Source organism: Ochotona princeps, chromosome 8 (assembly GCF_030435755.1).
Source record: "Ochotona princeps isolate mOchPri1 chromosome 8, mOchPri1.hap1, whole genome shotgun sequence".
Taxonomy (NCBI): domain Eukaryota; kingdom Metazoa; phylum Chordata; class Mammalia; order Lagomorpha; family Ochotonidae; genus Ochotona; species Ochotona princeps.
Genome location: NC_080839.1, coordinates 47,990,347 through 48,013,203, shown reverse-complemented (window position 1 = coordinate 48,013,203; position 22,857 = coordinate 47,990,347). Strand labels below are relative to the sequence as shown.

At 50.0% G+C, this 22,857-nt stretch overlaps 1 protein-coding gene across 1 annotated transcript in view; it reads left to right on the top strand.

Moving 5' to 3' along the window:
* The window catches only part of PRKCE (protein kinase C epsilon), a 481,837-nt gene extending 460,246 nt beyond the window's left edge, over positions 1 to 21,591 (top strand). The window contains exon 15 of the mRNA XM_004582783.4: positions 18,800 to 21,591. Within this exon, the coding sequence (XP_004582840.1) occupies positions 18,800 to 18,946 (147 nt within the window). The 3' untranslated portion in view covers positions 18,947 to 21,591. The remainder of the gene's footprint in view (positions 1 to 18,799) is intronic.
* The last annotated feature ends 1,266 nt before the right edge of the window (positions 21,592 to 22,857 follow it).

The window sequence follows — 22,857 nt, the reverse complement described above, 5'->3', positions numbered from 1 at the left end:
AAGAGACTAGGCTGGATTGTGGGATTGTGGGATTGTGGGAGCAGGACAGAGTGTGCTTGAGGCCCCTTGACTGTAGTTGGAAGAAGACAGTCCTCCTAGGAGCCCCTGGGGAGACCCGAGGTGCCGGAAGCTGGATCTCAGAGTCCTTTCTGAAGTCCCCATTTCTGTCCACACTCCCTCCTCCTCCTTACAGTCTCAGCACATGCTTCTTTCCAGAATGTAGGCCTTTCGTGGTGCCTGTGGGAGCTGGGGCTTGGGAGGAAAACAACTGCATCAGGGCTAGGTGTACAAGAGGGCCAAGGTCAGGTCCTGGTGATGGTCTGCAGCCTGGATAGAGTGAGGCTCAGGGAAGTCCTGCTCAGAGACAGAAGATGAATGGGGGCACATCCAAGTTCTGCCTCGTAGCCCAAGGTAACACACAGGTGTGTAGCCTGGGCCTGTGGCCATCTGCCAGTGGGAACTGCAGGAACATGGACTAGGAGGTGAGCAGGAGCTGGGGTCTCCGGCAGACAAGGTCTCAGCCTGTCTGGCTTCTTGCTGCCCTCAGTGCTGTCAGCCTAGCCCTCCCTTCTGGCCTCCAAATAGAGAGAAAAAAAGAAAGAAAAACCTTCCTTTCATGCTTTGTAACCCATCCAAAGGAGTCCCACTCTATTGCCGGAGGTCTTGGGGTACATGACCGATTATGCTGCGGTTCTTAGGAATCACCCATGGGTCCAGGGACTTACAGCTGTGACCCACACTGGAGCCTCAGTGGGGAGAGGTGGCTGACCACCTGTCCTTAAGCGTCATGTGGCTTGCATGGTGTGCACTTCTTAGGTCAGGCTAAGCTCAGCTCACCTTCTGTCTCTAACATCACCTACGCTCTGGCCCACATCACCACTGCCAAGCCTATGCTGTGGGGACTAAAGCAAGAGGGTTTGGGGAGCAGGCTCCCTGGACTGACCAGTCAGTCCCCCGCCATCCACAGGCCCCACAAAGCTGTCAGGCTGCCGATTCAGACACATGACCTTCAAGGGCTCAGTCCACTGGCTGAATCCCTGAGCCTGTGTGGGTAGGAGCGTCCAGAGGCCAAGAATGGGATGGGAGGAAGGCTAACAGCTCCCATCTGAGCATGGATTTTCAGAAGTCAATTGTCCTTAAGCAAAATGACAAGTAGAGCATCTGGCCTGAACAGCAGATATCCAGACTACAAACAGGCTATATTTGGATGGAGATGCTGAGTGAAGAAGAAAACCACTTAGAAGAGGGCTTGGGCAGCATGAGGCTGGGCTGGGACAGAAGAGTAGACCCCTTGTTGCAAGATGGGAACACCCAGGCAAGCTCCCCAGGGACCATCTGTGAGGGGTATGAAGTGGAGCAAGGGCCTGTGTGGGTGGAGTAGGCCAGGGATCCTAACTGAGAGGCCTCCTGGAACGAAACAATGAAAAGAAGGGCTTCATCATCAAATGTACCAAGGACATTGTCAAATAGGCAGTCAGGGAGGATGGGCAGGGGAAGCACAGCTGACATGCTTGGAGGTCTTTCCCAAAGAAGATTTTATCCACCCATGCTCAGGGGGAAGGTACAGGTTCTGGGATGGAAGGAGTTTGGAGAAGCTTGGGTCTCGCAAGCCCTGCATCACTAGGGCTGTAATGCCATCTGAGAGGAGCACACTTTGAGCAGTACTTGCTCCCCCACAGAGCTGGGGCAGTTGGGGGGGTGGTGAGTGGTAATAGCTGGCCTGTGCATGAAGGGGAGGGGGCATCTGGTACACAGGGTGGAGGAGAAGAATGAGGGAGAAGTAGGAAGGAGGCCGATGCACGCCCTGCTCCACCACTGATGTGCAGCCTTGGCTGTAATTCAGATATGTTGGGTGTCCCTTAAAGCTGTGCTCAGCCAGGAGTGTTGCTGCTCCTGCAGGCAGGGATGTGGAAAGCCCTAGAAACCAGCAGGAGGAACCCCTGCTCTGAGTTGGGAGGGTCAGGTGTGTTTCCACCTCCACCTGGACTCGTGGAGCACAAGATGCCAGTGCTTCCCTTCCTGGGGCCTCTCAGGAGCCCCCACCTGGGATATGAGGGCAGGACCCTGCTGGTTTCCTTGTAAGAGGCTTAAGTGGGCCTCCCAGGCCTCCCCTCTGCCAATACCCCCAACAAGAGCAGTTGGCCAGGAGCAAGCCCAGGGCTGTCTAGGAGCTCCCACTACCTTCAGAAATGTCTTTCCCAGAGTTCTCCAAGAGAGACTTCATCATTACCTTGGAAGTCTTTCTCCGGGCACACACCCCTCAGCCATGCTGGAGCTGCAGATTGTCCTCCATGTTGGGCAGGACCCAGCCTGGGGGTGGGGGTGGTTCTCAGGTTGGTTTGCAGTCAGTCAGGAGGAGAGAATTAGAATGTTGCAGGGAGGTTGGGGAGGACAGGAAGCTGACTGCATGTGGGGATGGGAGGGAGATTGTAGGTAAGGTTGTTCTCTGCGAGCTGATTCATGTTGCTACCTGGAGGGCACTCAGCCCCAGGCCCTGGAGACTTATCACATAACTAGATGACTGATCACATGGATGCCCTTGGGACCAGAGACCTCTCTGTGAGAAAATTCACCATGAGAAAGGAAAGGAGAAGCCACATCTTGCTAGCAGGTGGGAAAGGTGTTCCAAGTCTGGTCTTAAGTAGAAAGCTTTCTCTTGGGAAACATTAGCCGCACCAGCCTGAGTCATCCTTGAGCCTGTGCATAGCAGAAGTGAATTTGAAGTTGAATTAAAGCCATTGCAGGGATGACTAGCCTGCATTTCTCATCTCAGGAAGCTTCCCAGGCTCATGTGAGGATTCACAGGAGGCTTCTCTGAACTATCAGTGTCCTCTTTACCAAGACAGGGTGCCCACCAGCTCACAGACCAGAGTCAGCCTTCCTGGAGGCAAGGGTGGTGATGTCCCCGAAAGGTTGGGGCAGGAACTGGGAAGCTGAGCTTTATCCCTGGGGAAACCAATCTCCTGCTCCTGGGACAGAGAGTTCTGTCCTAGCACAGGCTTTGCTTAGGCTTAAAGCATCCTAGAACTCAAGGTCACCTTGCATGCCTGCCTAGGAGGGCTGGTAGGACAGGGAATTGACAGGGGAAGAAGGAAAGCTGATGGGAAGACATAGGACAACAAATCACAGCCACCAGGGATAGTGTGAGGTCTGTGACTCTTGGGTCTTAGGAAATCCAAGTCAAAGGAAAGACTTTGTGAGAAGGGGGTGAGTTCGTGAGAAAACACCACCCATTTTGCAGTTGGTAATGGCCTCAACCTGTGCTTGAACACACAAGGAAATCAGATTCCCACACCCCTCCAAGGTAATTCAGTCTAAATGCCTGGGGTCCATGAGGAATCCTGAAGTTTCCTTTGACCCCGGGCCAGTTCTCCCTGGCTCCCGAACCAGCAGGATGCCACCTGTGCCAGGCACCTGCTGAGGAGCTGCCCGTGAGGCTAGGGCACACAGGGGCATGCTGTCTATCTGATCTAGGAAGACATGGGGGTTGTCAGGTGGCTCATCAGGTGCTGCAGGGGAGGCTAAGAGATGGCATGTTGTCTAGTCCAGGTGCAAGGTGCAGACACAGCAATAACTTTGCATGGAGCTCCTGGTCCTCCCCACTGCCACTGCCCAGAAGTCCCCAAGGCACAGTGAGCCTCTGGCTCTACCCAGGTGGGTTCACCAGAGGCTTGTGGTCCTTGGGTCGCTCCCATGGGACTTAAGGATGCAGTAGACCTGGTTCCTAGGCCTGCCTTCTACCACCAGACCCTAGCAAGCCTGGCCCCACAGAGGATGCCACTCACAGAGGAGGAGGAAACTGTACAGACTCAGAGCTAGAGTCTGGCCTAGAGTCAGGTTCCATTACATACATATTGGGCTGCTGGCCCCACCAGGCTTTTGCCTTCCTGGAATGTTTACTGAGCTGAGAATCCTGCTCCCTAGAACCTGAGCTCCCTGTGTAGAAACTGCCCAGACTCCTGAGCCATCAACAGTACAGCTGGGTCTCCTGCTGTGGGGCTGGTGTCCCTCTGTGCTGGCCCCCACCCAGGACCCTCTTCAGTAGCCTCTGCTTTCAATGTGGACAGTGCTATCCCTTAGTCCCCTTGGCGCTCTTCCTTGCTTTTCCATATCCTGTCTGCTGGTCCTCCCACCAGCCCCTATACCCAGCCATGTGCAGAACAGGCTTTGCACTAGCAATGTGCTATCAACATCAACCTGGAACCATCATGTTGTCTTGTGTATGAGTCTATTTTCTGGGTGTGGCTTGCTTTGAAGAGCAAAGATGTCCAGAGGGGAAAGGTTATTGCAGGGACCCCAGTAGTGGTGCAAATGGCAGGCTAGGAGAACCAGCAAGCCTAGAGCTAAAAACCTTTGTCCCAGGAGAAAGTCTGCTGACCTGGAATTCCTCAGTTGGATCCAATATCCCAAGAAGGTGATATTGTCCACTTGCCCACAGAAGTGTCACCTTTGGCTTTCCGTGTTAGCAGTGGGATGGGTTTCTGTGGGGCCCCTGGTAGGCAGAGCCTTGAGTCTGGAGTAGCTGAAGGGCATCATGTCACAGAACTTAAGGGTATTCTGCTCACTAGTGGCTTTTGTCCTGTGTACCCATCCCCTCCCATCAAAAGCATCAGACTCTGAGATTTTGGCTCCTTGGGCTTCAGCACCGGAGTGGGTGAAGCCAATATAGGATGAGAGATCATCACCTCCCCAACCCCGATCCCCAAAACCTAACTGGCCCCAGAGGCAAGGAGGGCAATGCCGGCCGAGTAAACTTGTCTTTGTGTACGTGTTCTCTCTTTTCAAGTTTGCATCAGTGTGAATGTCCCTCTGTCAGGTAAGGTCTCCAGAGTGGGGAGTCTGTGCAGGTAGGTGAGCCCTCAGGCCGGTGACACACACATAGAGGCTCCTTCCAACATCATGTTCCCTTTCCATCCGGCCATCCACGCTGCATGGCGGGACCCCGCAGAAGGCCGCCCCTGCATGCTCCTGCATGACCGGGCTGTGCTGAGACAAAACCCGGGAAGTGGGCTCGAGACCTCATACCCTCACCAATCAAGCGGCCCGAGGAGGAGCCCTGCTCAGCAGGCAACCCCTTCCCCCAGTCCCTGAAGCCAGCCCACCTGCTCAAGGACCACCTGATGGTAGGGACCACATGGACGCCATCCGTCCTCAGCTTCCATGCTGGGTGTGGCAGGAGTAGCCCCCGGATGACAGTTTGTCCCTAGGCTATGTCATCACCACAGTGAATGCCCTCAGCATCCAGGGGCCACAAGGTCCCTTGCAGAGCACGACCAGAGGGCCATGGAACAAGTCTAGGAGCATGCTTTCTAATAACTGGTCCTTGGAGTGGCATAGTACAGTGGGCAGGGTACTGGCTTTGACAACACAGAAGCTGGGTGGAAGGAACTTGTTGTCACAGGGAGTCATGTGATCCTGAGACCCCACTGTACTCCTGTAGGGCTGAGGAGTAGGGATGAGGATGCTCCCCCTGTAGCAGCATAGACAGGACAGGATGACAAACCTGAGGTACATTGTGTAACCCAGACCCTCAGTGCAACTCAATGCCAACTCCTGTATTCACCACCCTCACCCCAGCTGGGTAACTCCCCTTCTTATTCCAAGGCTCCAAGGTGCCACAGTTAAAGAATACAGAAAGTGGTGTGAGGCTCTGAGCCCAGGATATGGAATCAGATGCAATAGATGCCAGTCTGAGCCGTGGGATCATGGGGAACTCATCTCTGAGCCTCAGTCTGCTAATCTGTAGAGTGGGCCTAATTTAGATCTGCTGTCAGCATTTCTGTGAGGGTGGCAGCTGACACAGGGAGGCAGAGTGATAAGCATTATGTCTAATGCCCGGTGAGCGCTTAAGCTGCTGTTGGTACTAATGGTAAGGACAAACAGGCATATAACGCTGCCTGTGCAAAGAAGCTGAGACAAGGTCTGGCCCATTCTGCAAACTGTCTCCATTTTTCCTTTTTTCCTGCCTGCTTCTCAGGAGCATTTCTGCTGGGCCTTTTCCTGACATGGTGCCAGTCAACACTTCTGTGATGCCCAGCTCACCTAGCAGGTACCAAGGCAGCACCCAGCTAGATGGACTCAGTGGGGCATCTGTAACTCACTCTAGAGATTTCATCATCTGAGAATTACAGCCCTGCTATCTATAGTGCTGGTTCTGACCAGCACATCATTTTTTTAAAATCCCTTATCCCCACTTCTACCTTGGGGAAGAGTTTGAGTCCTAGACAGGGCTCGCTGGGCTTGGTTGAACATTCTGTAATCTCCTAAGTTTACCATTCTTATTGAATGGCTGGTAGGTTTGGATATACTTTTTTCATGGGTTCACCAAGCTGGGGGGCTATTGAATACTCTCCTCCCTAGCCTATCAGCACTTGGCCAAGTGTGTGCACATGCACATACACATACAACCTGCCTAAGGGTGTGCAAGGGTGTGCAAGACTGAGCCCAATAGGAGAGAACAGTAGAAGTCAGAGGTGGCTTCCTGCAGCAGAAGGGCCCCGGTAGGGAAAGCTGGAGAGTTTAAGAAGAAAGAGCAACCTGGAGAAAGATGTAGAAAGGAGTGGTGGAAGGGCAGAACTCAGACCAGGTCTAACTCAGCAGGCACGTGTTCAGTATGGACTTGGTGCCCCTGTGGAGCCCTAGGGGGGAAGGCTGACAAAAGCAGGACAAGCATCCCCCTCTTGTCACCCTCACTTCGCCACCTCGACAAGGTCAGATGGCAAGAGGAGGCTCTGCAATGATATTTGTGTAAAGAATAACAGGCAGCCATAGGTCTGACGCCCAGCTCGGAGGACTTTAGGCTGTGCTCTCCATGTTACAGAATGAGGATGAAAGACAGCAGGAGGGTCCTCCCTCCATGGCTGGGCCCTGTGGGTTCCAGAAGCCTGTGTCAAGCCATGTGCTAAGCAGTATCTGCCTGTCCAGCAGCCAGCAGCCAGGAGTGGGGAGACAGTGATCAGAGTCCATGTTATGAATATCTACATAGGAGCTTCCCAGGCAGCTGAGTGGTCCTGTAGCCTGAACTTTCTTTTTGGGGAATCTGGGCATTAGGTACCTTGTGCCCTCCCAGACTTGCCCTGCCTGTGTCAGTCTCCACACACAGGACCCTTGGTCTCCCGAGCTGTATGGGGAATCCAGCTTTGCGCATTAACACATCCAGGCCCCATTGCCTTCCTGGGAGGCTGGGGCTGAACCACATTGGGCCTAAACTGGACATTTAAATGTTACTCTACAATTCTGGGAGCTGTGGAATATAAATTGGGTTTTTGAAGATTGGATGAGCATCATCGGCCTCAGCCTCTTCAAAGTGAGGAGATAGGCCACTCCCAACTAAACTCCAGAATCTGTGGCTGCTCCCTTGTGGAGCTGCTTCCTTCCTGTAAAATGAGACATTTGAATAATCCCTAAGATTTCTTCCCCACTCCTCAATGTTCTTCGAGGACAGGGATTTGTGTGACTTTAAAATCAACTTCATCTTGATAAAATCTACATAAACTAAAATGCAAAGTGTACATGTTGGTCCATTTAAAAATGCAAAGGGTGAGTGTTTGGCATAGTATGTAAGTTGCTGCTTGGAACACCTGCATCCTTCATCAGAATGCATGGGTTCAAATCCAAGCCCCTCTTCCAATTCCAGCTTCTATTAATGCATGCCCTTGGATGCAGCAGGTGATGGCTCAAGCAGTTGGGTCTTGGCCACCCACATAGTTCTTGGTTCCTGGCTTTGATCTGGCCAAGCCCTAGTGGTTGCAGGCATTAAAGGGGTAAGCAGGCAGATGGAGGAGCTATTTATTAATGTCTAGCCCGTGTATTCCCAGCACCCCATCCTCCCCAAAAGTTCTGTAGTACCCTTAACTCCCCCTGTCCAAATTTGCTTTCTGTTGAGGCAGATTAGACTGGTCTTTTCAAGAGTGTCTAGTAAGTGGAGCCATACACTGTGTACTCTGATGCGTCTGACTTTTTCTTCATGCAACATCATGCTGTTGAGATTTGGACTTACATTTCTACTTTTTGCTATGGAAACTTCTAAGGCTGCTCACCAGTGGAGAGAAATGTTGAGCGAATCCCCATGTGTCCATGTGCCCCCCCCACCGTGTATGGTTAATCTATCAAGGAAGGGATTTTTATCTGTTTTGTTTGCAGGTGCATCCCCAGCGATTAGAATTCCTGGCTCAGAACAGATACTCAGTTTGTCTGTGTGCAGTGAATGACTGGATACTGAGGGGTCTGCAGTGTTTTTCCAGAGATTTGTTCGTTCACAGCTGTGTATCTAAATTCTCATCTTTTATGGCTGAAGATTGATTCCAGTATTTGTGTATGCCTGAGAATTTGGGGCGATGAGATCCTGCATTAGGTGGTGTCCCACACTTGCTGAGCAATGAGAAAAGGTGGATGAGCTCATGCTGAATCAAAAGGCACTGTAAGAATGCCTAGAGGTCCTGTTTCAATGCTACTGGCAGCCCCAAAGCAAATCCCAGGCCAAGAAAACTCCTCTCTCTCTCTCTAGAACATTGTCAGAGAACGGTGGGGAAAGGTTGGTGAGTGGAAGAGATTGGAGAGTTTATTCTTTGTGCACTAAAAACATCTCTGGGATAATTCTTGACATCTGAGAGCTGTCAACAGTGACCCTGCTTTGAAAAGTAGATGATAAATGAAAGGCCTGAATGACTAGAAACAGAGTGTGGCCAGGTCTGCCACCTTGGGCCTACCTGCTTCCAGGAGCCATGGACTCCTGGTGCATCACGAGGCCTAGCCCCTGTCACCACATGTCCTGCTGCGTGGGCCCAGCCTACTGCACAGCTGGACTTGGCAAGCTCAACCCTGGGCAGGCCATGAAAGGCAGGGTGCTGTCTCTTCCCAAGGCTTTGTATTCTTGGAATAAAACATCAGCACTGTGTTCCCCAGGTCATGTGCAGGCCCACCACCCATCCCCTGGTGGCCCTTGACCCTACTCCAGGGTCTCCTTAGTCAGATTGGTTCAGTGAGTTGAGGACAGCATGAAAAAAATTAATATAAGGTGGAATGCAATGGAATGCACTACGTAGAACACAGAATGCATCACACATAACATGAAGTACAGCTTGCTGGCACTCCTGCGGTGATGGGTTGGGGGGTGTGCAGTGCATCATCATATATAAAATGTACTTCTTGCTGTTACCTAGCAGATGTATCCCTCTTGCCCTCTAACATCTTAGGAATGGTCCCAAATGCCTGGGCAGGGATGGGGTGTACTGCAGGGACATGGAGCAAAGGCAGTGTTTGGAACGGCATCACCACTCATGGCAGAAACCACCATTGCCCTGGCAGCTTGTACCCAGCTTGGTGGTCTGTGTCTGAGCAGGTGGCCTCACTTGCAGTCCCTTCCCAGAGTTCACTGTAGCAGGTGGCATGGCACCCACCCAGCACATCTGCCTCCAGGCCAAGTCCTGACTCTCCTGTGCTGGCTGGCCTGTATGTACCTTGAGTGAACCATTTAGCACCTCAGCTGGTGTCCCATGGTCACAGTGGGGCTGTGACGACACCTGCTTCCCTGTTGGATGGGTGTTTCAGTCCCAGAAATCAGACATGGATACTGCTTTGGCAGCACCTGGCCAAGCCTGCATCTATGAGCTTCATTGTTTTCCCCACAAGAAAGTCAAGGATGCCCCAGGCAATGTGCTGGGTGGAAACACAAAGCTGGTGCTCACATGGAGCCCACCCCAGTAGCAAGGACAGTGCCTGAGCCAGCGCTTAGCCCCAGGTACAGGGAGTGCCAGGAAAGATGCTCAGGGTATCAAAGTACCGGAGGGGCATCAGGGACTGTGGGAGGGACCTCAGGAACAGTTTCCAAGCTACTTGCCTGCAATATTGAAGAGGGAGAAGAATCCACCTTTATTCCCAGTTTTGTGCTTAGGGGGTGGGCACGATATGCAAAGACTAGGGTCCATTTGGCTAACTGGGAGCTTGTGCAGCTTAGCTGAGCTGGATATGCCAGTGGCAGGCCTCCCATACTCCCTGGCATTGTTTGCCTCATTGGAGAGCTGACACCTCTAGGCCACTCCTAGACTCCAGACAGCATTGTCAGGTGCCAGGGGCAGATCTTGCATAGAAAACTTTGTCAACCCTTGCTGTAGGAGTAAGAACCCAGGTAGAGATGGCTTGCTTTGAATTTGTTACTCTTGCTTGAAGTAATTGAATTAAAGAATGATGGATGGATTCACTCAGTGATCTATTCATTCATTTAAGAGAGACACGGAGATAGGTCCTGGACCCATGTGAGGTTCTCTGGTACCTGCTCTGGTGCAGGTGAAGAACATGCCCCCACTTCTTGTAGGCTTCCACACTGGTGCCAGCTTCTAGATAAACCTTCTGGTGGTCGCCCTTGTGGTTCTCTTTCAAAAGCATCATGGCAAGTGGTGGAACTTTGGATGTGATTTCCTTATCCCAGGGACACCTGCCCTTTCTCCTACTGAAGACCCCTTGAGGGCAGTGTCTGCAGACAAACCGCAGCTGGCCACTTCCTTTGAAGTGCTAAGGGGAGAGGAAGTTGATGTCTAGGGGGAGAGGAGGTTGATGTCAGCTCCTCCCTGGAAATTGAGAGCTATTTTCTTTTTCCAGAGTTAACTCTTCTGAAGGAATCAGGATAAACTGTATCTTTATAGTTTGGCACTGCCAAGGGGGACAGGAGTAGGAAGGTTGAATGCCCTGCTCAGTTATTCAGAATGTGTTGTGGCCCCAGGGGATTTGGTCCATTTCAAAAAGCAGATGTTCACAGACTCCCCAGAAAGATGCTGGGCTTCCCCAGGGGGCTGGAGACAGGAGAGGATCTGACGGCAGGCTGGGAGTGAGAGCAGGAGGGAAGAGTTCTAGCTGATCCAAAATCAATCCTTGGTACTGGGAAAACATCTTCATTTTCATCTCTGCTGGAAGGTCAAAGTAATTGCACTAACTAGAGCAGAGGTCACAGACTGGAGAATTATACAACCTACTGGGCCAGGAGACCTTTGGTTTAAAACAATAACAACAACAACAAAAAACAACAAACATCTTAAAAACCAGGAGATATAATGTGAAAATGCACTACATAGAACACAGAATGTGTCACACATAGCATGAAGTACAGCTTGCTGGCACTCCTCCTGCAGTGATGGGCTGGGGGATGTGCAGTGCATCATCATATATAAAATTATATAAAATGCTTTCTTTCTGTTACCCATCAGATGTGTCCCTGTTGCCCTCTAACATCTTACAGCTGTTTATGGAGGCCAGGCCAAAGGGTGTAGGGGCCTGAGGCTGTCCTTTATGGTACTCAAAAGCATCCTCATGCAGAGACTGGGAGTGTGCTCATTAAACTGAACACTGACAGCTTCTCAGTGACCCTTACGTGGTGGTTTAGCATGGATTGGGATTTACCCATGTTCTCTTAGAAACTTCCAGAACCTCAGGGTGTTTGTTGCTCCTATTTTGTAGCAACTAAATCAGATTCTGGGAGATGGGTTGTAGAATCACCATGTATAGTGCTCCCAAACAGGCTAGCTCCAAATAAATCAAGGTTACTTGCAAAGAGTTTTATTTGGCTTCAGAAAAATCCATTTCAGCAAGATGGAGTGGGTGTATGTTAGCTTCCTAGGCCTGCATCCCAAGGATGACCCCCTGGGTGGCTTAGAACCACTGAAGTGTTAAGTAGGCTGAATGTCTGGAATCAAGATGCTGGCAGGCCCTGACTCCCTCTGAACCCAGCCTCAGGAGGACCTGCCCTGCCTCCCCCAGCCTCTGGGAGCTCCAGACAGGCCTTTGGCCTGTGGGAGCCGACTCTCATCTCATGTCTTCCTTGTGTGTTGCTGTCTTCCTGTCCAGATTCCCCTCCCATCAGAGACATAGTCATGTTGGATCAGGGCCCACCTACACAGACTTATCCTTATTTGATGACACCTACACAGACTGTCTCCAAACAGTGTCACATTCTGAGGGCCTAGGGGTCAGCACTTCGCACATCTCTCTTAAGATGCACATTTCAGGGCCTGGCGCAATAGCATAGCAGTTAAGGTCCTCGCCTTGAAGGTGCCGGGATCCCATATGGACACCAGTTCTAGTCCTGGCAGCTCCACTTCCCATCCAGCTCCCTGCTTGTGGCCTGGGAAAGCAGTCGAGGACGGCCCAAAGCCTTGGGACCCTGCACCCACATGGGAGACCCGGAGGAGGTTCCTGGTTCCTAGCTTCGGATTGGCGCAGCACCGGCGTTGCGGCTCACTTGGGGAGTGAATCATCGGAGGGAAGATCTTCCTCTCTGTCTCTCCTCCTCTCTGTACATCTGCCTTTCCAATAAAGATAAATAAATCGTTAGAAAAATGCACATGTCAGGATTCAACTGAATGGGTATCGCTAGGATAGCAGAGGCATTTTACCACGGCTTTTAAGAAATGACAACAGGAGTTTTAAGAGTTCTCACCAGGTAAAGCGCCATGCCAGTGCAGTTGGTATTGTGTAGATCACAGCCAAGAGCCCAGCACTCAGCGCTGGCTACCACCCTCTAAGAGAAGTGAAAGGTCAGCACCGAGAGTTCATGGCAAGACAGGTCCTGCCCAAAGTCCCACGGGGTAGACAGTGCCAGGCAAATACCGCCTGTTTTGTCTTGCTTTCTACACAGGAAATAAAACATTCTAAATCATCCTGGACTAAGATTATAAAGGGTGAGAAAGGATGAAGGATCAGGTTTAGAGATATTTCTGACTTGTGAGTTAGCTTGAAATGTGATTCCAAACCCTTTTCCAGGCAAGATGCTATGTATTGAAGCAGCATTTGTTTCATGTGCACATGTGCATACATGCACATATGCTCTGTGAAAGAGGACATATGGACATAATGAGTAATGCATATGTATATGTGTAAAGCTTCAGTGAATGTTGAATAAACACTTCATTCAAATGCTTGGTCTCACTTTTAGAATGTTACTTGAAGGAGAAAACTGGAACTTAAAGAAGAATGCTGGTATTTTGAAGCTAGGAAAGGACTGAGGGTTTTTGATCCCAGGAATAAGATTATTTCATGCAGATGATCATTAAGCATCAGCTGTAAACCCTGCTGTACAGGAGGTGCCTTGAGGGCTTTCGGAGCAGGATTGGAGACATACAAGCTAAGACAGGGCCATGCTGGGGTGGAGGAAGCATCCTGTGCCCAGCGAGCAGGGTGAGGTGGGCTAAGGTTGGTATCAAAGACTTAAAAGGGTGTCAGAGCCTGGTGCGTGGCCTCTGGGGGCGTGGAGAGGCAGCTTGTCTCCCTGGATCTGATCACACCCAGGAGCTAGAAGACCATGGCCTGGGTCACAGTGCTTTTGCTGTCATGCCAAGCAAAGGGGAAGAGGTGGGCGTGGTGTGCCAGGCGGCCACATGAAAGGCAGCCCCGAGGCCATGCCTGAAGAATCAGGGAGTTTTCTGGGCACTCCAGAGCCAAGACATCTTAATCTCCTGATGATCAGATAAGGACAGAGACAGCAATCCCTACATCCCTGAGAGCTTGTGTTTATGACTTGGGCACAGAGAGAGCGGCAAGAGAACTGCAGTAGCCAGACAGGGAGCAAGCTTTGGGGGTCCCAACCTGCCACCCTATGGAGCCTCCTTGTCCCCATGGAGAAGGCCGACTCCCTCCTCTCCTCCCCAACCCCACCCAACCTGGGAGAGCTTCAATTCTCTTCAACAGGCTCACAGGGAGCCCAACACTTCTGTGTCTACACAAACTCCACATCCCTCTTCCACCGCGCACCCCAGAAATACACCCTCCCCCTCATGATCAGCCCAGATCTCTCGGGTCCAGGGCCCTGTTTCTGAAGGAATGCCAGAGGAGGTCAGAATGTTATTTCCTCTAGCACCCACCACAGGGATCAGGGACAGATCCACCAAGTCCCTCAGCACAGCTGCCTGAATGGAATTTTCCCAAAGCCCGGCTCTTTCCATCTCATACCAGCAGTTGGAGAACTGTCATGCCCAAAGTTCTGGGAGAAGAGTGTCCATTAATTAGGCCTTGTTTTGCAGGCCCCTAGGGCTTTGTGATGGGCAAGTTGTCTCCTCTCTCACTGTAGGTCCTCTGTAACTCAAACCTCCTCCTGTCCTCAACCTTCCCAACTGTTTTTCTCAGAGTTTAAAAAAAAATGCTCTCTAGCAGGACAGCAGCCACTGGCCCTAAGTCCCAGTCACTTCCCTGGCTGTAGATCAAGTGGCAGCAAGAAAAAAAAAAGTGTATTCATGTTTTCCTGCCCAGCAGGTGTCTGTTGAGTACCTAACATGTGCTGGGCATTGGGCTCACTGAGGAAAGAATGATGTGTGAGTGCAGAAGCAAATTAAAAGGAGAGCCTTGGTGTGATCATTTAGGAGCTGTGACGGAGGTGCTCATGAGATACTTTGCTTACATTGGTCTTCCTGCAGACAGAGAAGTCTTCCTGCAGGCAGAGTCTCTACACCAAGATGAGGAAAGGCGGTGGAAGCTGCAGGCGAGGGAGCACAGGCGAGGAGGTGTTGTGCAAAGGCTAGCAAGCAAGAAGCCAGGAGATGTGGGGAACCACATGGTTCAACAGCGTCAGGAAGATGAGGCTGGGAAATCAGCTTGGGCAAGATCCCACAGGGCTTGAGAAATATAGGTGTGTGGGAACTTTATGCCAGGAGCAGTGAGCAGCGACTAGAAGACTCAATCACTGGGGGGAGCACTGGGCTGGTTGGAGAGGCCCCGTTCAGCACTGGCTCAGGAGTTGGAGGCCTGTGGAGAAGGTCCAGACTGAGCCCCTGCCTGCATAAAGCTTATCATGGACAGTGCAGGGTAACCCAGGGGAGCCATCCCTGGTGCATGCCAGTAGCGTACAGGTGCTAAGATTCAGAGGCAGGGGAGGAATTCCTATCTGCTGGGTGCCTACTATGGGTCAGTGTATACAACAGGGTGCCTGACATTTGGCCTCTCAATTAGTCTTCCAGGCAACCTATGGAATGCCACTGATCACCCCCTTTTTACAGATGCAAAAGACAAGTTTCAGAGAAGTTAGCCTCGTGGTGTCCCATAACCAGGAAGGGCCTGCCGAGGGTAAGAGTGGAGCCAGTGACCTTTCTCCTCCTTCATGTAGCCTTGCCTAAATGTGGGCCGAAGACTATGGGAAAGGCTGCAGGGTGGAGGTGAGGCCCGGGGGGCTAGAAAGTCACTCCCTGGATCCGTGTTCCCCTCAGGCTGAGCATGTGCACCAAGGAGTCTGGCATTTGTGTCCTAGGGGAGATATGTGGGATGACCAAGGCTCAGGACAGTCTCCTGCAGAGCTGGCCTGCTGGAACCTGCTCTGGAACGGAGACAGCTGCTTGTCAAAGAATAAAGTCAATGAGCAAAGGATAGAATCTCCATTATTCTCCACGTTGGAGGGTGCTGGGTGCCTGCATGTCACAGTTAGAGGGCTGTCTGCAACCTCTAAGGTGACAAGTCAGGAGTTGCACATAGTAAGGACATGAGTTATTAGAACTGGACATGGGTAACTGGCATCCACCTAAAGTAGCTCCAGAAGAGGCTTTCCTTTGGATGCCACCTGAATCATGCAAGGGGGTAAGTGGGTAAACTGAGTCTGTAGAGCTCTCTAGAATGCTACAGAGGCATCTGGAACCACGAGAAGTCCTCTGGTCATGTCATTCCTGGCTTGTCTGTGTAGCCTGGTGACTTGGTGCACAGCCAACAGGTTGTAAAATGAAGACACCTTATCCTCAGAGCATCTGGGCCCATGACTGTGCTCGGTTGGCCTCAGGAACCAGAAGCAAGTCCCTGTTCCTCTGCTGACCGATAGCTATGGCACAGATCAGTGAGTATGCATGGAAAACCAAGGCCAGAGAAGCCCTGTTCTTGCTGGAGTTCTTTGTGGAGACTTCAGTAGTGGTCGGTGGAAAGGGAGCTGGGAAGGAGGTCACGGTACCCCTGAGAACACGGTAGACTCGGGCATGACCCATCCTTAGCCAGGGCAGCTGGAGAGTTTCCTTGCTGCTGCCCTACTCTTGCTCTCTCTTCTTCATGTCCCCCTGGCCTTGCACTGCAGCTGCCAGTAGCGATGGCCCCTGTTGCCCTCTGGAACCATCCCCAGGGCTTCCCCAGTTGGGGCCAACCTCCCCTCCTAACCCTTCCTTTGGACTTGTTTCACCCCATCAGGCAGGCAGGCAGGCAGGCAGCCTCCTGCTCTGAGCTGTCAGTCAGTAGATCCCTCCCTCCTTCGAGAGGAATCTCCAGAGAGGCATAGTCACACCCTTTCTCCAGGCCCCAGCCTCCCACCCATGTGTGCCATTCTGGGGACGGTCTTTGTTATTCCTCTCTGAAGTCCCACTCTGCTCAAGGCCTCCCTTTTCCTCTGGCTCTGTACAAACCACAGAAGCACAGAGAGCCCTGCTGGCACAGGAGCTTTCCCATATCGGGTTCAGGGGTGGAGGGGCGGGAGGACAACATGTGCATCCTGCAGCTGCAGGTCTTCCTTCTGGAAATCTTTTGGGTTTTCTGTGACTCCCTTCTGCTCTCTCCCAAGCTTCTGAGATCTACTTAACTAAGAGACCAAGCCAGATTGAGGGTGTAGAAATATGGGAGAGATGAACTCATCCCTATGCCATCCTGCCCGGGGTCACATGGAAACAGAGCCCTGTGCCCAGTTCACCTGCTTATCTACTGCATTGGTGATCCGCAGCCCCTCCTGCCATCGTTGGCAGGCCTTTCTGCCTCTTTGCTTTTAGCCCCATGGCTTTATCTAATGTCTCCTAGTTGAACTTGACACTTGCCATGCCTCTCCCTTTTCTTTGGAGCCTAATTTTCCAACCTTGCCACGCCACGAGAGGCACCAGGCTGAGACCAGGATTTGAGTCTGGGCTCTGCTGTTTCCTCCTCAGATGACTGCTCCCCCAATACAAGTCACTGAACCTCTCTGAGCCATCACTTCCTCACCTACAAAATCAGGGTCAGAAGCCTGCCCATTCTAAAGACTGAGTGAGGTGCAATGAGCATGACGAAATTTTGCAAACTATAGACCAGCATTTTCCTAGGCCATGTTCTTCAAGATTTTGCAGTCAGAACAATTGTCAATAAACCTTTCAGGAGAAAACTAAAGTTGTGCCAAGTTTGAGAAAGGTAAGCCTAAACAGAGGGAACCAGGGTTCCTTGCTCTAGAACTTTTATTTGCCAATGGGCTTGGAATATCTCCAAGAGCAGCATACAAACTACAACTTTGCCTCAAAATTAGCTTTATCCTGGACTAGTAAGTAGCATCTCTGAGGTTTCTTATTTCCATGGAGTATAATGTATTATTAATTCCTCCTATAAACAGTAATGTTCATCTTTCCATAGAATTTCTTCCCTCCTCCTGGTCACTAATCTGGGGCAATACCAGTCTGAAAAATACAATTGAGTATCCAGTCTTCCTGCAGTATCTTGTGCACTGGGAGAGGGAAGAGGACCTGGCATTGAAGGCCGGTGCAGAGCGACTCTGACTCCACTCTGCCCTGCTAATGTCCCCATCTGGCTCTGCCCCAAGCAACTCAGCAAACACCTTGGCTTACGTATCTGTCTTTTGTGTTCTTGCCCCCCACCTCATCCCTTCTTTGCTCCTGTCAAGAGCTGCCTTCCTCCCATCTCTTCCAACACAATTGTAACCCCTTTCTTCACATCTTAGACCAAGCCCTGTCTTCTCTGTGGAGTTCTTCCTAACCAAGAAATGTATTCTAGATGGGGAAACTCTGCTCCTCAACTCCACTGTATGCTCTGAAAGACAGGTGACAGTATTTTTACACATTCTGCTTTTCTCCAGAATTCGGGTTTAGTGTGGAGCTTGGCTGACTGCTGTCCTTCACCATTACTCTGCAGGCACAGAAGGATATATACTTAGTTCATGTATTTAGCAGGTGCTGGGAAATGTACATGCAGCAAATGGAATGGATTCTGTTCCCTACTAAATCAGTTCTGTAAGATAGGCAATCCATTGACCCTCCTGGAGATGTATACAAAATGCCACAGCATGGTTATACTCAAAGGACTTGAACTTCCAAATAGGTGAAGCTCCTTCCGAGTTTTGGAGTCAGTGTTAAGTTTTCTGGCTTTGCTCAATGGATGCTTAGAGCTGAGGAGTTGGCTGGAATCCATAATTGAATAAAACAAGGCCCCTGCCTTTAAGAAGCTCTTGGCCAAGATCGAAGCAAAAACACATCATGGCAAATCAATGTATTGAGGTTAATAACAGAAAATAGCAAGGGAACACAAATCAGAATAGGTAGGGATGGAAGCGGGCATCCCAGGAAGCAGTCCAGCATTCAGGTGCATGCACAGGTACCACAGGGAGCAGGCCTGGCAGGAGCAAGGCATGCTGCCTCCAGAGACTTCAAGTTTGTTCCCTGGGTCACAAGGAGGGAAATCTTGATGGAGCCAGAACATTCAAGCCAGTGCTGGAAGGGAATTGGATGGGAGGGTTGTGTCCCACTCTGTCCAAGTGTGTGTGTGTGTGTGTGTGTATGTGTGTGTGCGCACATACGCACACACACACACACACACACACACATACACACACCCCTGAGTCTATGGGAATCCCACTTCCCTGCTTTTCCATCATTCCTCTCGCCCGTTCTTCCTTCTCACCTTGACTCATTCTTCCTCTTCTCCTGTGTCACCTCTGGGTCCTGGGGCCATCCATCGTTGCCTCATTTGGAACAGCCCTGTGTCTGCTCCCAGTAGCTAGAGGCCCACGTGGGCGAGAGGCTGACAGCGCGATGCTCACTCCCCATGGGTGGGCCTCAGGGTGGAGGTCAGCTGCCACTAAGGGTTTTCTCTTTTCTGCCCACAGAAAACCAAAAGAGACGTCAATAACTTTGACCAAGACTTTACGCGGGAAGAGCCAGTGCTCACACTGGTAGATGAAGCCATTGTGAAGCAGATCAACCAGGAGGAATTCAAAGGCTTTTCCTACTTTGGTGAAGACCTGATGCCCTGAGAGGCCACTCCAGCTGGAGTCTGTAGAAGCTGCAAGAAGAGACACCGATAAGATTCCCGTGTTCTGGAGGCTTAGAAGGTCTCGAACTACTTCTCCCTGGAGCCCCAGCCCCGTGTCCATTCTCTATTTATTGCATCCCCTTTACCCAGGGCCACCCTTCCCTTCCCACCTGGTGACCAAAAGGCACTCTTGGTTCATGCAGACTCACAACAGGTCAGGGCTTGGCTGTGCACACTACTGTGTGCAACTGTTGCCAAGCCAGGGCCTATTCCTGGGGGACTCCTGGTGGCAAAGCAACTGCAGTTCTTTGACCACAAAGAAAAACAAGAAAGCAAGCAAACAAAAAGCCGTGGCTCTGCCATCTGACATAGAGTCTTGACACCTGTCGCTTTGTCACCACTGTCCCCACTGGCCTGTGATCCCTGCTCTTCTTCCCAGGACAAGAGATTAATGCTTCCTCCCCCGGCATCCCGATGGTGGAGGGAGACAGGGAGAAACACATGCTGGCTAGCTGTGTTGGTTTGCTCGGCAGTGGCTACTCCTTTCTTGCTTAGGTTTCAGCTTTGGAGCGTGTTGAAGTCACGTAAGTCAACATCTCGTGAAAAAAAAATGAGATCTGATTGTGAATTCTGTTAACATTTGGCAACGTATTATCCAATTTGCTTTCTAATTGGCCGCAAGATACCAATTCCACTATGAATATCTGATATTAACAGGTAGATATATATTCAAGGGCTAATACACAATGAGAAACCATTTGTCCAAGGTTTTTGCCATCGATGTTCTCATGGTACATGAAGGAATCGAGAGGAAAAAAGACAAACGGTGGTCTTCATGACTGCAGTTCTGCCTGAACACAGAGGCCACCCCACAGCACTGGCCGCCACCTTGGGGTTCTAACCAAGCTCACCTCCCAGTTTCTCTCTCCAGAGTCATGTTGTGTTCTCAGCACCAATGCTATTTGTGTTCTGCAGCAGTGTGTTATTTTTAAGCACTTCTACAAAATGGTAGTACTACTGTGTTGTGGTTTTTCAAGCTTAAACGTGTAAAGTGAAATAGGAAATACCTGCCTTGGGAACACGCAGAATGAGACTCCATATGGGTGATGCCGAGGACAGCAGGAGACCGAGGAGCAATGGGATTGAAAACTGACCGTGTGGCAGGATGCACTCAGAGTTTTGTTTCTGGGTGACATGGTGCCAACACACATGGACACCATTTCGTGGATGTGATGTTACCTCCTGTAGATATGTGAACAGCATTGTATTCTTTGATTTTCAAGGGTCTCTATGGTGTTATGTATATGTTTCCCAGAGGTCATTGGATCACCTATCTTCCTGAACTGGCAGAGCAGGGAATGGAATCCATCCCACCTCTTGCACGTGGATCTCCCAGCACTCCCTCAGTATATATACTTGTGAGTGGCAAAGTGGCACGAATGAAGCTTTCTGCCTTTTTGTACATTTGAGATTTTTGTATATAGTGTTTGCTGCAAGGCCTGTGGAATTCATTCATTGAATATAGAGGTATCAACTGCTGCATGTTCAGGCATATTATAAAACTTCAATGTATGAAAGAATAATTATAGTAATGTCCAGGTGCAATACTCTGTATTGGTTCAAGTTACCGAGAGATAAATGTGTTTCTTTGAGGGGGAAGGGGAGGGGTCCTCTGTATTGTTTATTTCAGTTGGGTTTATTTTAAAAGATGCACACATAGATTAAGCTATATTAAGTCTCACACACAGCTCTTCTGTGCTCTGTTAGATCCAGAGAGAAAGGGATGATTCTGATGGAATTTCAAAGCTCAGGTAGTGACCGTCTTGAGCCCACAGAGAGTTTGTGTCCCTGTTGCATCTGGGCTGGTCTCAGCCTTCACTCCTGGTGGTGACCTTCAGTTCTCTTTTGTTTAATTTTGTTGTTGTTATTGTTGTTTTTTAAACTCAGGTGTAATTATTATGTATTCTTATGATAGTTGCAAATATTAAATATTATGCTGTATCAGTTCATGTGTTTGGCATACCAGTGAAGTGATGAAGAACTTTTAGACTAATTTAATTTATCTTCGGTAACTTGACATCCTAGGGAGAGATTTTCTTCCGGAGTTGAGTACAAGCACAGAAACATCTTCATGGTGGCATCATCTCATTTTTTAGGGAGACATGACAATACTGCCCATCATATTCATGCATAACTACTGCTCACTGATTTTCTCCCTCTCTTCTCTCTCTCTTTCTGTTCTGCTTCCTGCACCATGATGAACTTTGGACAACCAAACAGGTTCTAACGCAATGCCAAAGGGCCTGCTCCAAGGGCTTGGTATTTGCCTGGTAGTGGGGTGTTACATCTTTCCTATGGAACAATTGGCACTTTCGCTAGGAAGTCAACAAATACATTCCATCCAGCAGATCTGGACAGTTGGGCAGCCTGGCTCCCTCTTAGCACCCAAAGCCTGGCTGGCTGAGATGCCCCTGCTAATGTTCTCACATCGGTAGAATTCAGATCAACCTAAATTCAGAGAAAGGCTAGTGTGCCCCTTGAGTATTCATTCTTCCATCTTCAATAAGCCTTTGGAAGCAGACACGATGTTCAGTTTCTGCCATTTCCTTCTATTTCCTCCTAGCCTTTCTGCCACTTTTCCTTCTCTCTCATAAAAAAATGAGTCCAAAAATGCCAAAAAAATATATGAAGGATAGCTGTTCTCTTATGGATTTTATGAAGTGGTAACCTAACTTTTTCCTCCAATGGTGAGAAAGAAAAAAAAAAAACACACACTCTTGCTTTAAAAAAAAAAAAGAAAGCTAAAAAAATTACCTCTTTTTAAATTATGTGCAAAAATAATTCTGGCTAAATATAAAGTGTATTCAATTTTAGGGATTTTTTTGTATTGTGATGCTTTATTTGTACATTTTCTTTCTGGATGTAATTTTAATATCTTGCCATTCATTAGTGTTATTTCATTGTAAACATTATTGTGCCAAATGTACTGTATTCAAAAGGATGTGAATGTGTATTTGTTTCAGAACCTAATAAATACAATGACATTGAATCCTCCCAGTTCCAAGAGGGCTCGTTCTTGCCTTCATGAGAGGCCAAAGGGCATGAGTGAGGCCTTTGCCTTTCTTGTATTAGCGAGTCAAAGATTCCAAACTCTGTATATGGGATCAGCCTTCTCCTTCTTGGGAGATGCACCTGACTGTAGGTGGCCCTGTTTGCATTCTCCCCTGGCCTTCCCTTGCCCGGGCTCTGTGTCTCTGGGGCTGCCAGTCCAAGGGATTAAGGAGACCTATGCAGACCAGACATGGTCCCAGCTACCTTGACCTGGAGGGAAACTATCTTGTGTGTCTTAGAATCCTGGGAGATGGACAAGAAAGCAGGTGGCATCTGTGAGTTTGTCAGTGCAAAGGAGCAAGTGCTGGACCTCTTTGCAACCTCCTGGAGACACGGTTCCTGGCCTGCTGCTCAGCACATCATGCCTTTGGGATCCCCAGGAAGCTACTTGGGGTTTCCTGTTCAGCCCACCTTTCTGGTCCTTTTTGGTTGTCCTGGGACTCTCTGGGTTCTTCTTTCACACCAGGTTCTATTCTTGCCATTCCTCCTTTTGACTTGGCTCCTATAGGCTCCTCTGCTTCTTTCTCCATGACAGGTTGTTCAAGAATGTTTGATACTCAGAAGTTCCCCAGGAGTGTCAATTAGCCCATCATGCTGGCAGTAGTGGCTATTGGTGGCGTGGCCAGAAGGCAAAGGCACTGTGCGAAATCCAACTGCAGTACAGAGGACTTTATCCCAGGTAATGGGATGGTGTGTTGTGCTGTGTTGGTTTTAAGCTAAAGGGTCGTTCTGAGGTATCTGCTGTTAAGAAATGGATAGCTGGCTAACAAGCAGGTGATGTTTATTCACAAAGCTGTTTGG